Genomic DNA, 12,159 nt, shown 5'->3' with positions numbered 1-12,159 from the left:
ATCTTTTGGTCAGGGCACTTGTTTTGATTTTTTAATCTTAAATAGTAACAATAAGCATTAAAAAGGCCTTCCTTATCCACTAAATAATTTCTCCATCAGGCTTGCATGTGTCCTTTACTTTATATACTCTACTGTTAATAGCTTGGAATTTTTTATCTTATTGAAGATACTCCAAAAAGATTTTCAAATGGAATTGAAACAAATAGAAGTTACCTGATTTTTTTTTTTTTAAATGTAATATGTTTCTTCAGACAGGATTCAGCAACTTTCATGGACATGAGCTGCAGGATATGTTGTGGCATCAAAGCAGATTTTAGCAGTCTAACTTTTAATGTAACTTAAAATATCTCCTCCTTATGTTCAACAAGGAAATAACTTTTTAAATATTTGCCTCATTACCACTATAATGCTAAGCTCCATTGAACACATTATATTTTCCTTCTATAAATTACCTGTGGATACTATGATTTATTATTTGTTTATATGGTAAATTTATGGAAATTGGCTTTAAGTTCATTGATCATTTAGTCATGCTAAATGAATGAATAACCAATTTCCGTAAGAATTTAAGACAGGAAGCTGGGTGTGTAGTCTCTATACTCAAAATCATAATTACTATAAGAGGAATATTTTTTTAGTGACATCATTGGTTTGTTTATTTGTTTATTTGTGTTTTTTTGTGTACGTCCTGGGGATTGAACACTCTGCTCTGCAAGCACTCTACATTAAGTTACATCCCCAGTCCTGCTTCAGATCTTTATCATTTAATTTTATATTTTTATAGTGATTGCATTTTATTGCATTGCATATTGTAATGTTAAGAACCTGAGCTATCTAGTTAAAATGGCCATTTTAAATCCTGGTTAGATGCATGGGCTTTTGCAAATTCTCCTAACTTTTCTGTGCTTCACTTTTGTGATTTAGCTAGATCCTGGAACATAGTAAGTGCTCAATAAGTTGTCATTATAATAATTTCTTTGAACTAATCAGTATACACATTATTTTTTAAATAAGTATAAAAGTGTTTTAAAATGTTTTTAAATCATAGTTTAAATCTTTATTATTTTCCACATACAAATAAAATTTATATTCATTCTTAACTGTGAAATAAGACTTGAAATGCATTTTTATGACTTTTGTAGCTTTTTTTTTTTTGCCTTGAACATCTTTGAGAAAAAGATGTAGCAGTTCTTGATTAGATATCATCCACAACCAGATATACTATTTCTTTTTTCCCTACTCATTTATGTATACCTTTTTTAAAAATGACTCATTATATTCACTGAATCAATGACAAAACTAGATGCCAGGAGACTGTTTTATTCTGCTGACCCCACCTTGCATTAAAATAATAAAATCATAGACCAAAACCTATCAATACTGTTCACAGTTTTCCCTTGAAATGTAGGAATGCATAGGATTATAAATAAAGGAAAGTGTAATGAAAGTAAGGGAAGAACGTAAGCCAGTCAGAATTTGGGCTTCAGAACTCAAACTCAGACCCTAGCTGTAGCGCAATAGAACAGCTGAAAGCCTTTAAATGCTATGTAGCTGAGGGGCAGGTGCCTATATGTTAATAAGACTTTGCCAAATTGTAGCTTACTTTTTTTTAAAAAAATGGCTCTTTAAAAAGAGTTCTATATGACAGTAGAATCCATTTTGATATAATTATACAAGCATGGAATAGCTCTTACTCTAGTTGTAACTTCTTTGGTGTAGTTCTTCCGGAACTTTTTATGTAACTTGGTATATAAATTGAGAAAAATTAATTTTTCTCATAAATTTTTTTTCTAATATGTGGTGCTTAGAATTGATCAGGTCTCATTTCAGTATTTGATTATTTTGCACTCTTATATGCCAAAAGAGTAAAAATAAAGAAAATAATGTTCATGACTTCAAGTAGTTATTGTTCTTGTTAAAAGCATTTGTTTCCATTAGTACACTTGGGCTCTGCACTGTTGATTAGACTGCATCTCATATTCAACAGTGCCTTTAGAATATAAAGAATTCCAAGTTGATAAGATTGCTTATTTCAGGGGAGATTGCACTCATTTTCGCATCATCAAAGGATCTAGCAAATTGATTCTGTATAATCACACTTGAGAATACAGCATTGAGTTGTGTGTACTGGCACACACCCATAATCCCAGTGACTCAAAGACTAAGGCAGGAGATTCTCAAGTTTGAGGCCAGCCTCAGCAACTTAGACCGTCTCAAAAATACAGCATTTTTTAAAGGGCTGAGAATGTAACTCAGAGTTAGAGCTCCCCTGGGCTTGATCCCTAGTACCACAGTGAGAGAGAAAAAAATATGAATGAGAATACAGCATCAGATATAGACCTAGAGTTTACATTAACCTAGAAAGTGTTATCTAGGACATTCTTCCATTTCTAACACAATGTGAAATCACACTAGCAACTAAATTGAGTTTGTACATTTTACAGTTTTCAAATTAAATTAAGAAAATTAAGAAGCTCTAAGGTATTTATTAACATTAGAAGCATGTTACGTTATATTGTGTTGCATTATATATAATAATATACACTAATTCCACATTCCTTAAAATAATTGAGGTACCCACATTCTTCATTTTGTAATATTTTGATAATTAGTTTAAAAATGAATTCATTGCTCAGCAATAAAAGAGAATAAAATCATGGCATTTGCAAGTAAATAGATGGAGTTAGAGAACATAATGCTAAGTGAAGTTAGTCCATCCCAAATAACCAAACGCCGAATGTTTTCTTTGATATAAGGAGGCTGATTCATAGTGGGATAGGGAGAGGGAGCCTGAGAGGAATAGACGAACTCTAGATAGGGCAGAAGGGTTGGAGGGGAAGGGAGGAGGCATGGGGTTAGAAATGATGGTGGAATGTGATGGACATTAGTATCCAAAGTACATGTATGAAGACACGAATTGGTGTGAATATACTTTGTATACAACCAGAGATAAGAAAAATTGTGCTCTATATGTATAATAAGAATTATAAAATGCATTCTGTTGTTATATATAATTTTTTTAAAAAATGAATTCAAATTTTGTCATCACCCCCTAACCCCCATATTGTTGATTGGATCAAGGGGTACTTCACCACTGAGCTACATCCCCAGCCCACCCCCCTTTTTTTTTTTGGAGACAGAGTCTTGCTAAGTTGCCCAGACTGGCTTCAGACTTAGAATTCTCCTGCTAGTCTCTCTAATCTCTGGGATTATAGGTATACAGAGCTTTGCTATCACTTTCAGTAATTTGGAAAGTGTTAGAATACTTGCCTAGCATATGCCGACCTTGGGTTCATTCTCTGGCGCGCGCGCGCGTGCGCACACCCACACCCACACCCACACACACACAAAATTGCCAAATAGTAAACATAATACCTCAGTGAAGTCATATTTACTCTAACATCTTTTAAAATCCAGAATATTCATATAGATATCACATATAGTTTTTTTAATCATTGGTATCAATTTCCATACAGAAGTCTTCCAGACCTCTGTAATTTGGTTATGCTATCTACATAAGTATTAGCTCATGGCTATCTTGTTCTTGTTGAAATTATATTCATAGGCCTGATTGGGTAGGATAATGAAACATAGATCTAAAAGATGCCTTGAAAATAGCTTCAAATAAAATAAGTGTATTTGCTTGATCAACATGTGACTCTTTCTTATGAGCAGATATAAGGAATGGATTTGCTTCAATCTGAGAAATTGAAATTATAAAGAACTGCAAGTTTTTTGAAATAATGACTGTAGCACAAACTGGAAAGAAGCACAGACTTCTTCAGAAGGAAGAAAGGACTTATTTATAAACTTATTTATTTGGTTATATTTATTTGCTTAACACAGTTAACATTTAAGATGTTTCCTCATGAATCAGTAGGGAAAAATCATCTACTGAAAAATAAAGAAACCAAAAGGATATGAATTTATCTGCAGGTTAATGTGTGGTGTGACCATTGCAAAAAAAAAAAAAATGGCTCTATGTAAAATAGCCCTTTCCCACTTGGTCAATAACAACACATTATTGTTGGATAATTATTTCACCCCTCCCTTTGTTTATTATATGAATAATATATCTTAATTTTATATAGATAAAAAGTAGAATAATTAATTACTTCTAATATTCTTGTATTTATCATATAAAAATAAAAAGACAGGGCCAGACACAGTGATACACGCCTGTGATCCCTGCTACTTGGGAGACTAAAGTAGGAGGATCTCAAGTTGAAGGCCAGTCTGGGCAACTTAGTAAGACATTGTCTCAAAATTTTAAAAGGACTGTGGATGGAGTTCAGTGGTAAGCATCTGTCTACCATGTGGGGGAGGCCCTGAGATCAATCCCTAGCACAAAAAATAAAATAAAAACATATGGTGATAAATAAACACATCTTAATAATTATCTTTTTTCCTATCAAAATAAATAATTATACCTAGATTGTTTTACGACTTTTTTTAGCTTTCAGATTCATTTTCCCTCCAATAAGTATAGGTCCATATCTCTATATATTTATTGATATGTTGCATGCTAGATTAACCTACTCACTTAATATGACTATGTAGGTTTTTATTTTCTTTATTTTCTCTTGTTATACAGTGAGCATCCTTGTACATGCAGTATCTTTTTACATCTTCACACACTTACCCAATTATTTCCTTAGAATATATTGCTAGAAATGTAATTGCTGGGACAAAGATTGTGAACATTTCTAAGTTATTTTTATTCTTATTGCCAAGCTGTTAATTAGGAAAGTTGAACTAGCTTACATTCCCAAACCAGTATTCTTTGACTGTGCTGACACTGAATGGTATAATTTAGATAATTTTTGCCAATTGATATACTACAGGTGACATTTTTCATTTTTAGCTGTTTGAATTTCTTCAGTGAATTCACTATTTATGCTATTGGCCATTTTTAATTCAGGTTAACTGTTCACTATTAATTTGTCATTAATAAATTCTTCTAACAAGCCACTCTATGGTTTTGTGACTGTGTAACAATAAGCAAAATTGTATTTCTTTCACGTGGCTAAGAGAAGGAGATCTCAGCTGTTTTTGGAGTCCTTCTAGACTTTTGTTTGTACCATCAAAGGGCAATATTCTTTTCAGATTTGTTTTAATAGTGTTAGAAAAATCCAGTTTAGTAGGTTCAAAATGGCATCAGACTAAGTAATTTGAATCCAAAATGGTAGAAAAGGTTAAAATTGAATAATGACCCCTTATCTCAAATGTGTTTTGTATCCTTTTTTTCATAGTTTATTGGTATGAAGATGCTACATATGTGGGCTCATTTTCAACTGTAGGTCCCTAAAAATCAAGGGCATGATTTCTAAAATTATGCTTCACCTAATTAAAACTTTGGAATACTGTTCATCTGCTTCAGTGAGTTTGATCCAATCTTTTTGTGTTTTTTAAAATGCTAGCAGGTAATACTGGTAACAGTAGTTCCTGGAATATCAAATTTGACCCTAATAAATCGGTACATTTGACTTTCTGTTGTTTTTCTTATAGAACTGGAGATTGAACCCAGGGCCTAGCAACATGCTAGGCAAGTGCTCTACCACTGAGCTATACATCCGTAGCACCCCCCACTCTTTTTGTAAAATATTTTTACTTGTAGATGGACACAACACCTTTATTTTATTTATGTATGTATTTTTATGTGGTGCTGTGCCTTACACATGCAAGGCAAGTACTTCATCACTGAGCTACAACCCCAGTCCTCCCAGTCCTTTTTAATTTTTGTTTTCAGTTGGGGGTCTCACTAAGTTGCTTAAGCCCTTGCTAATTTGCTGAGGCTGGCTCTGAATTTGTAATCCTCCTGCCTCAAGTCTCTCAAGTTGCTGAGATTTACAGGCATGCACCAGCTCCCAGCCCTTTTTTATTTTGAAACAGGGTATCGTCAAGTTGCAGTCTTGAACTTGTAATCTTACTGCTTCAGCCTCCTGAGTAGCTAGGATTATAGGTGAATGCCACCACCCCCAGCTTGCTAGTGTTTATTTCTGTCATTAAATTTAATGGTTCCTTGTTTCCCACATCCTTTTGACAGAGTCATGACTATACAGTACACTTATCAAATCATTAGATTAAATCTGTGAAAGATCAAGTGCGATTACAGGTGCCCAAGTCACTGCCTCTGTAGTCAACTTGGTTATTTCATATTTCATTGCAGTGAATATAAAATCTGTTTTAGTAAGATTTTACCTGTTTCACCTATCTTCTTATTTATTGCCTCAAGGAAGTGAACGTAATTCTATGAAGAAAGCTTTGTAGAGGTTGCCACAGTATTTTAGTTCTTTAGTTTAATTTCCTGGGAGCATGGTAATGAATATATCATGTTTCTTTGTTGTACTTTTTTAAGCCCTCGTAAGTGAAGGAAATTAAAACTGTTTTTCTACGGATGGTAGTGGTAATTGTTATAGGAATATCCTTTTAATCTATCTAGAAAGAATGTTAAATGTGCTTTCTGTGCATTATTTTAACTTGTGCTATCTCCTATTGATTTATATTTATGAACTCTGGTTTATTTAGGCCAAAACAAAAATGAAACACATCTAGTTTCACAAACGTTTAAAATATTTAATTCAGGGTCTGGGGTTGGGGTTCAGTGGTAGAATGCTTGCCTAGCACATGTGAGGCACTGGGTTTGGTCCTCAGCACACATAAAAATAAATAAAATAAAGGTATTATGTCCATCTACAAGTGTGTGTGTGTGTGTGTGTGTGTGTGTAAAATACCTAATTCAGGAATAATTTCCCATACAAAGCCAAAATTACAGAGTTTTCAGAAAAAAAAAGTTACATGGAACTAAAAAGATATTTAAACAAAACTCTCTTTATTTTAACAGGATAAAAAATCCTCTTTATATTCTTCCCTCACAAGTTACCCATTTTAAATAGGGTTTTTCTTTGGAAGCATTTCTTTCTGCCTCTAATCTGCCTCATAATAAACACAGGCATTCTTAACTTTTAGTTTCTCTCCTGTATGTTCAAATATAAAGATTTTTAAGATTTTTGGGATGTACACAAGGTAAAAATTTCTTCAGATCTCAATGTGACAGACAAATGAATTAAGACAACACTACTGTGGGTACTAAGAGCAACTGTTCTTATTCTTCCTCTTTTAGAAATCAGATACATTGTATATATAACTTAGAATCTTGCCTCTTCTCAAAGCAGAATTCAAAGTTCTTCTAAAGAAACAGATTTCTCTAAGTAACACCTGAAATTATGTTTTATAATAAAGCTTTGTAAAATTATAGAATGTATGTTTAAATTTTTAAGTTTCTCTCAAATCTGAAACCCAGCATCACAGTGTCTTAAGAATTAAAAATAAAGGAATAAAATTTTTAGTACCAAAAGCAGAATATAGAATCTCAACGTTAACAGTTAACATTTTTGTCAGAATGATGTATGTATGATTTGTATGATGATTGCCAAATCAGGATACACTTAAAAGAAAACCAACTTATAGTAATCAAAAGTGCATTCTGGCCAGGCACCATGGCTCACACCTATAATCCCAGAGTCTTGGGAGGCTGAAGCAGGAGGACCAGGAGTTCAAAGCCAGCTTCATCAAAAGTGAGGTGCTAAGCAACTCAATGAGACCCTGTGTCTAAATAAAATACAGAAAAAAGGGTGGGGATGTGGCTCAGTGGTTGAAGTCCCCAGAGTTCAATCTCAAGTACCAAAAAGTGTATTCTGAGCCAGGCGCAGTGGCACACACCTATTATCTCAGTGATTCAGGCAGGAGGATCACAAGTTCAAAGCCAGCTTCAGCAAAAGTGAGGTGCTAAGCAACTCAGTGAGACCCTGTCTCTAAACAAAATACAAAATAGGGCTGTGGTTGTGGCTCAGTGGTCAAGTACCCTTGAGTTCAATCCCTGGTACCTCCCCCACCCCACCCAGAAAAAAAAGTGCATTCTGAGATCTAGAAATCGTGATGTAGAAGAAGTGCACATCACTATAATATATTGATAACATTCTTTAGTACACAAAAAATTATATAGTGGGGTTAATAATTTTTAAATTATCTGCCTCAAAACCATCAATCTATTTATTTTAAAATATTTTAAATCTAACTCTTATTTTTTTATCCCTAATGAATGCAATAGACTTTATGGGAAATTAGTTAAACTTAGAAATAAATTTTTAAATAAAAGTATAATGTACATATTTTTAACCATTTTCTTCCTTTAATGTATTTATTGCATAAAATTATTTTGCTGTCACAATCTTTTTTATCACTTAAGTTCTGTTTAAAAGCATTTTAGGCTGGGCACATTAATGTACACTTGTAATCCCAAGCGATTTGGAAGGTGGAGACAGGAGGATCACAAGTTTGAGGTCAGCCTCAGGAATTTAGCAAAATCCTCAGCAACTTAGCAAGACTGTGTTCTCAAAATAAAAATTTTTAAAAAGCACTGGGGATGTAGCTCAGTGGTAAAGGGCCCATGGGTTCAACCCTCATTTCCAAAAAAACAAAAACAAAAAAATTCAAACTGAGAGACTGCAAAAAACACTTTTGTGAAATCTTAGCTCTAAATATAATTAAGGATTCTGGGATCGTGAAATTCACCTTTTCTTTGCTTGAGATGCGTAAGGGTAATATGTGATCATTAAAAACTGATGTTGCATTTAAATTTCAGTAAAAGAAATTTAGTGGTACTGGGACAGGCCAGTCAATAGTAGAACACTTGCCTAGCAAATGTGAAGCTCTGGTTCAATCCCCAGAGCACATGCATGTGCGTGCGTGCGTGCAAACACACACAAAGAAAAAGAAAAAAGAAATTTAGTTAGACACTTTGAAACAATAAACTAAAAGCTAATTTGTCCCTAAAAGAATTCAGAACAGTGAAATTGGGATCACGTAAAAGGAAATTTGTTTATTTTTAAGTTGGTTTATATTTATGATAAAAACAGGTATATTGGTGAAATAAAGAAAGTTTTCCCCTTTTTTGTAGGGAAACCTTTGACATAAGCTATCTGATTTCTCTATTATCTTCAATATAGTAACAATGAACTAGATGATTTCTTTATGCTTCTTTTACCCTAATTCCATGATTTGATGTTTTTAAGACATCACTCTGTATTTGATAGTGAAGTGTACAATATTTCATTTTTCCAGGAAAGAAATGCTTATTTCAATCACTAGATACACATTAGGGGCCAATCTGGTTACTTGAGTGAAGCATCTTCCTTCCCTGCATTTCTCCCTTCTATCATTAATCTGGATATCTGGAATGTGGACTAAACTCTTCAACACTATGTAAAACCCACTAAACTAACCTCAGCTGTTTTAGAGTACCATTTCTGAATTGCAGTAAACTGAATACCATTCTGGTTTAGAGATTATGACATAACTATTATATGTTCATTCTCATGGCTTTATTTTTCTTTTCAAGGTTGAAGAGATGGTGCAGAACCATATGACTTATTCATTACAAGATGTAGGTGGAGATGCCAATTGGCAGTTGGTTGTAGAAGAAGGAGAAATGAAGGTAATTTCCACTGAAATGTTATACATTGTTCAGTATAGATCTGTTTCAGCAATGTTATCATTACTATTGATATAAATAAAGATAGCATTTTATGATTACTTTAAAATGTTATTACATAAATTAAAGAAGTACCAGATATTGAGAAATAAAATGTCTTTTTGTTTATCTTATATTTTAAGTACTGAATATTATGTTCAAGTGTCATTTATTTTCTTTCCCCTTGTTTTTTTTGTGTGTGTGTGTGAAGGGGGACACTGGTAAACTAATCATATTCATATCCCTAAACCTAAGAGAGAATAAGAGCAAGAAGTAGAAGAACAAGACACAGAGATAGACTTGAGAAGCAAAAACAGCATTGAATTTGAAACTATCTCATGCTGAAAGACAAATATTAATCACACTGCTGCTACACTAAAATTTTAGTTGAGAAAGAGGATATTGACATTTAAAAGATACTATTACTTGGCTCCATCTGATAATGTATTGAATAAAGAATGCATGTGATTGAAGAAAATTAGAAAAAAGCTCTGTAATTTGAAAGAACTCAATTTTTTTTATAATAAGAAACATTTGAACTGTATCTGGAAATAGAAATAAGGTTGTGACAAATGTAAGGAGAGGACATTGTAGACAAAAAATTGTAGGAGGAAAAACTTAAGCAAATTTTATATTTACAATATTTTTATAGACTACGGCAACAAAAATTATTCTAGCAAGTGAGATACAATATTAATGCTGAGGCTTCCTCTCCACATGGTGGGTAGGGAAATGAAGAAGTAATTAAGAAGTAAGAGAAGGCTCATACTTGTAATCCCAGCAACTCGGGAGACTGAGGTAGGAGGCTCACAAGTTCAAAGCTAGCCTCAGCAACTTTGTGAGGTCCTTAACAACAGTGAGACCCTGTCACAAAGTAAAAAATAAAAAGAGCCAGAGATATGATTCAGTGGTTAAGCACCTCTGGGTTCAATACCTGGTTCAAAAAAGAAATTGAGGAGACAGACTAGTGAGATAACAGAATATTAGTTATAATTCTGATAACTCGACTGTAGAAAATGGCTTTAGATCAATACCACAAAGTTTTCCTAAGGTTACTGCAGAATTAAACATAATGCTCCTAACATTGCTGGACAATCACAGCTCTTTCCCCAAGGATCAGGCCCCAAAATCAGACTAGAATGCATGTTCTCTGCAGAAAAGGGGTTTGAACCAAGCCTACCTTTTTCTTCCCTCTGTACTCACCATTCAGATAAGTCACTATTCCTGCCTTAGGAGTGATGTCTCGATGAAGTCCCTCCACCTGGAATGAGGAGTAGTGAATAAGTCTCCCTACAAGCTTATAACATTAGAGAAAATTTGGGGGTAGATTGTGGAAAGCATAAAGTAGCGCACAAAGGGGAATAGCAGTAGGTTAGCCACTGTATTGCAAAGTGTCATTTTAGGAAGATGAAGCAAGTAGGGAAGAAACTAGGGACCGAGAAGACCACTTAATAAGAGGCACAAGGTGATGAAAGCTCACCTAAAATACTTAAGCAACAGTAGAAAAGTCAAGCTGTTGAAAGAGTAGTAAAAAGCGTAATAACTGTGAGGGGAGAAATTAAAAGTGAGTTTTCAGTTTGGGTAACTGGGAAAATAGTGTTCTCGATAAAGTGAATAAATAAGCATTTGGGGAAAGGTAGTTTGGCAAGAGAGATTGTTAAAGGGAAGGCTATGTGAAATGCCTAACAGTGTTCTGGCCCCATGAGCATTCCTTACATTTAGAGCTGATTCTCCCCATGTTTCTTCATTTCTTGAAAGAATTATTAGAGTTCTTTAAAGTAACAAACTGTAATTAATTTTACTGAGCACTTAAGGTAAACAGCCTCAGTATTTAAAACAAGATAAATCTGTTCTTTTTGCCATTTTAATTTTCATTGTCTGATTTGATAAATGAGTTCTACTGTTTTTTTGTTTTTTTTTTTTCTTTTTTCTTTTATGGGGTGGTACTAGGGATTGAACCTAGGAACAGATGCTCTACCACTGGGTTACAATCCCAGCCCTTTTTTGTTGTGGTTGTTTACTTGTTTTTTGAAACAAGGTCTCACTAAATTGTCCACGCTAGCCTCAACCTTGTGATTCTCCTGCTTCAACCTCCCAAAGTAGTTGGGATTATATGTGTGCACCACTGTGCCCACCTCTACTGTGTTTCTGATAGTATTCTAGACCCTAGGGATATAGCATTGAATAAAGCAGCCTTAAAATAGTGTCCTTAAGTATATTTTATTCATCTAACCCTATTTGACAACATGAAATAATCTCTGAGAATGTTTGGTAAATAATGTCTAATTTAAATTAATATATTTATTTTAACTCATAGTAATTAGATTATTCATTATATATACATAGTTGAAGTTACCTTGGATTTGTCATTTTAAATATTTTTATTGTCTGTTAATTTGAAAATTTTCATTTTAGCAGAATATATTCTATAAATAGATTTTCATAAATAAAATCTAAAAAAACAGCTAAATTTAAAAGCATGCCTTCAAACTATAGGAGTTTGATTTCTGTTTTTCAAATAGCTTTTTTTAAAAAAATACCTTTTAAAAAATTATTTTTATTTTTATTGATTTTTTTTTTTTTTAATAAATGAGAGCAGAATGCATTACCATTCTCCTTATGCTGAG

The 12,159-nt window shown here is 33.3% G+C and overlaps 1 protein-coding gene across 3 annotated transcripts in view; it reads left to right on the top strand.

Moving 5' to 3' along the window:
* Positions 1 to 12,159, top strand: part of Cert1 (ceramide transporter 1) — a 110,630-nt gene that overhangs the window by 84,662 nt on the left and 13,809 nt on the right. For all 3 annotated transcript variants that reach the window (XM_027927618.2, XM_027927620.2, XM_071612516.1), the window contains one exon: positions 9,401 to 9,496. In XM_027927618.2, coding sequence (XP_027783419.1) covers positions 9,401 to 9,496 — 96 coding nt within the window. The remainder of the gene's footprint in view (positions 1 to 9,400; positions 9,497 to 12,159) is intronic.

This window comes from Marmota flaviventris, chromosome 5 (assembly GCF_047511675.1).
Source record: "Marmota flaviventris isolate mMarFla1 chromosome 5, mMarFla1.hap1, whole genome shotgun sequence".
In the NCBI taxonomy this organism is placed as follows: Eukaryota; Metazoa; Chordata; class Mammalia; order Rodentia; family Sciuridae; genus Marmota; species Marmota flaviventris.
This window is presented reverse-complemented; position numbering and strand designations above follow the sequence as displayed.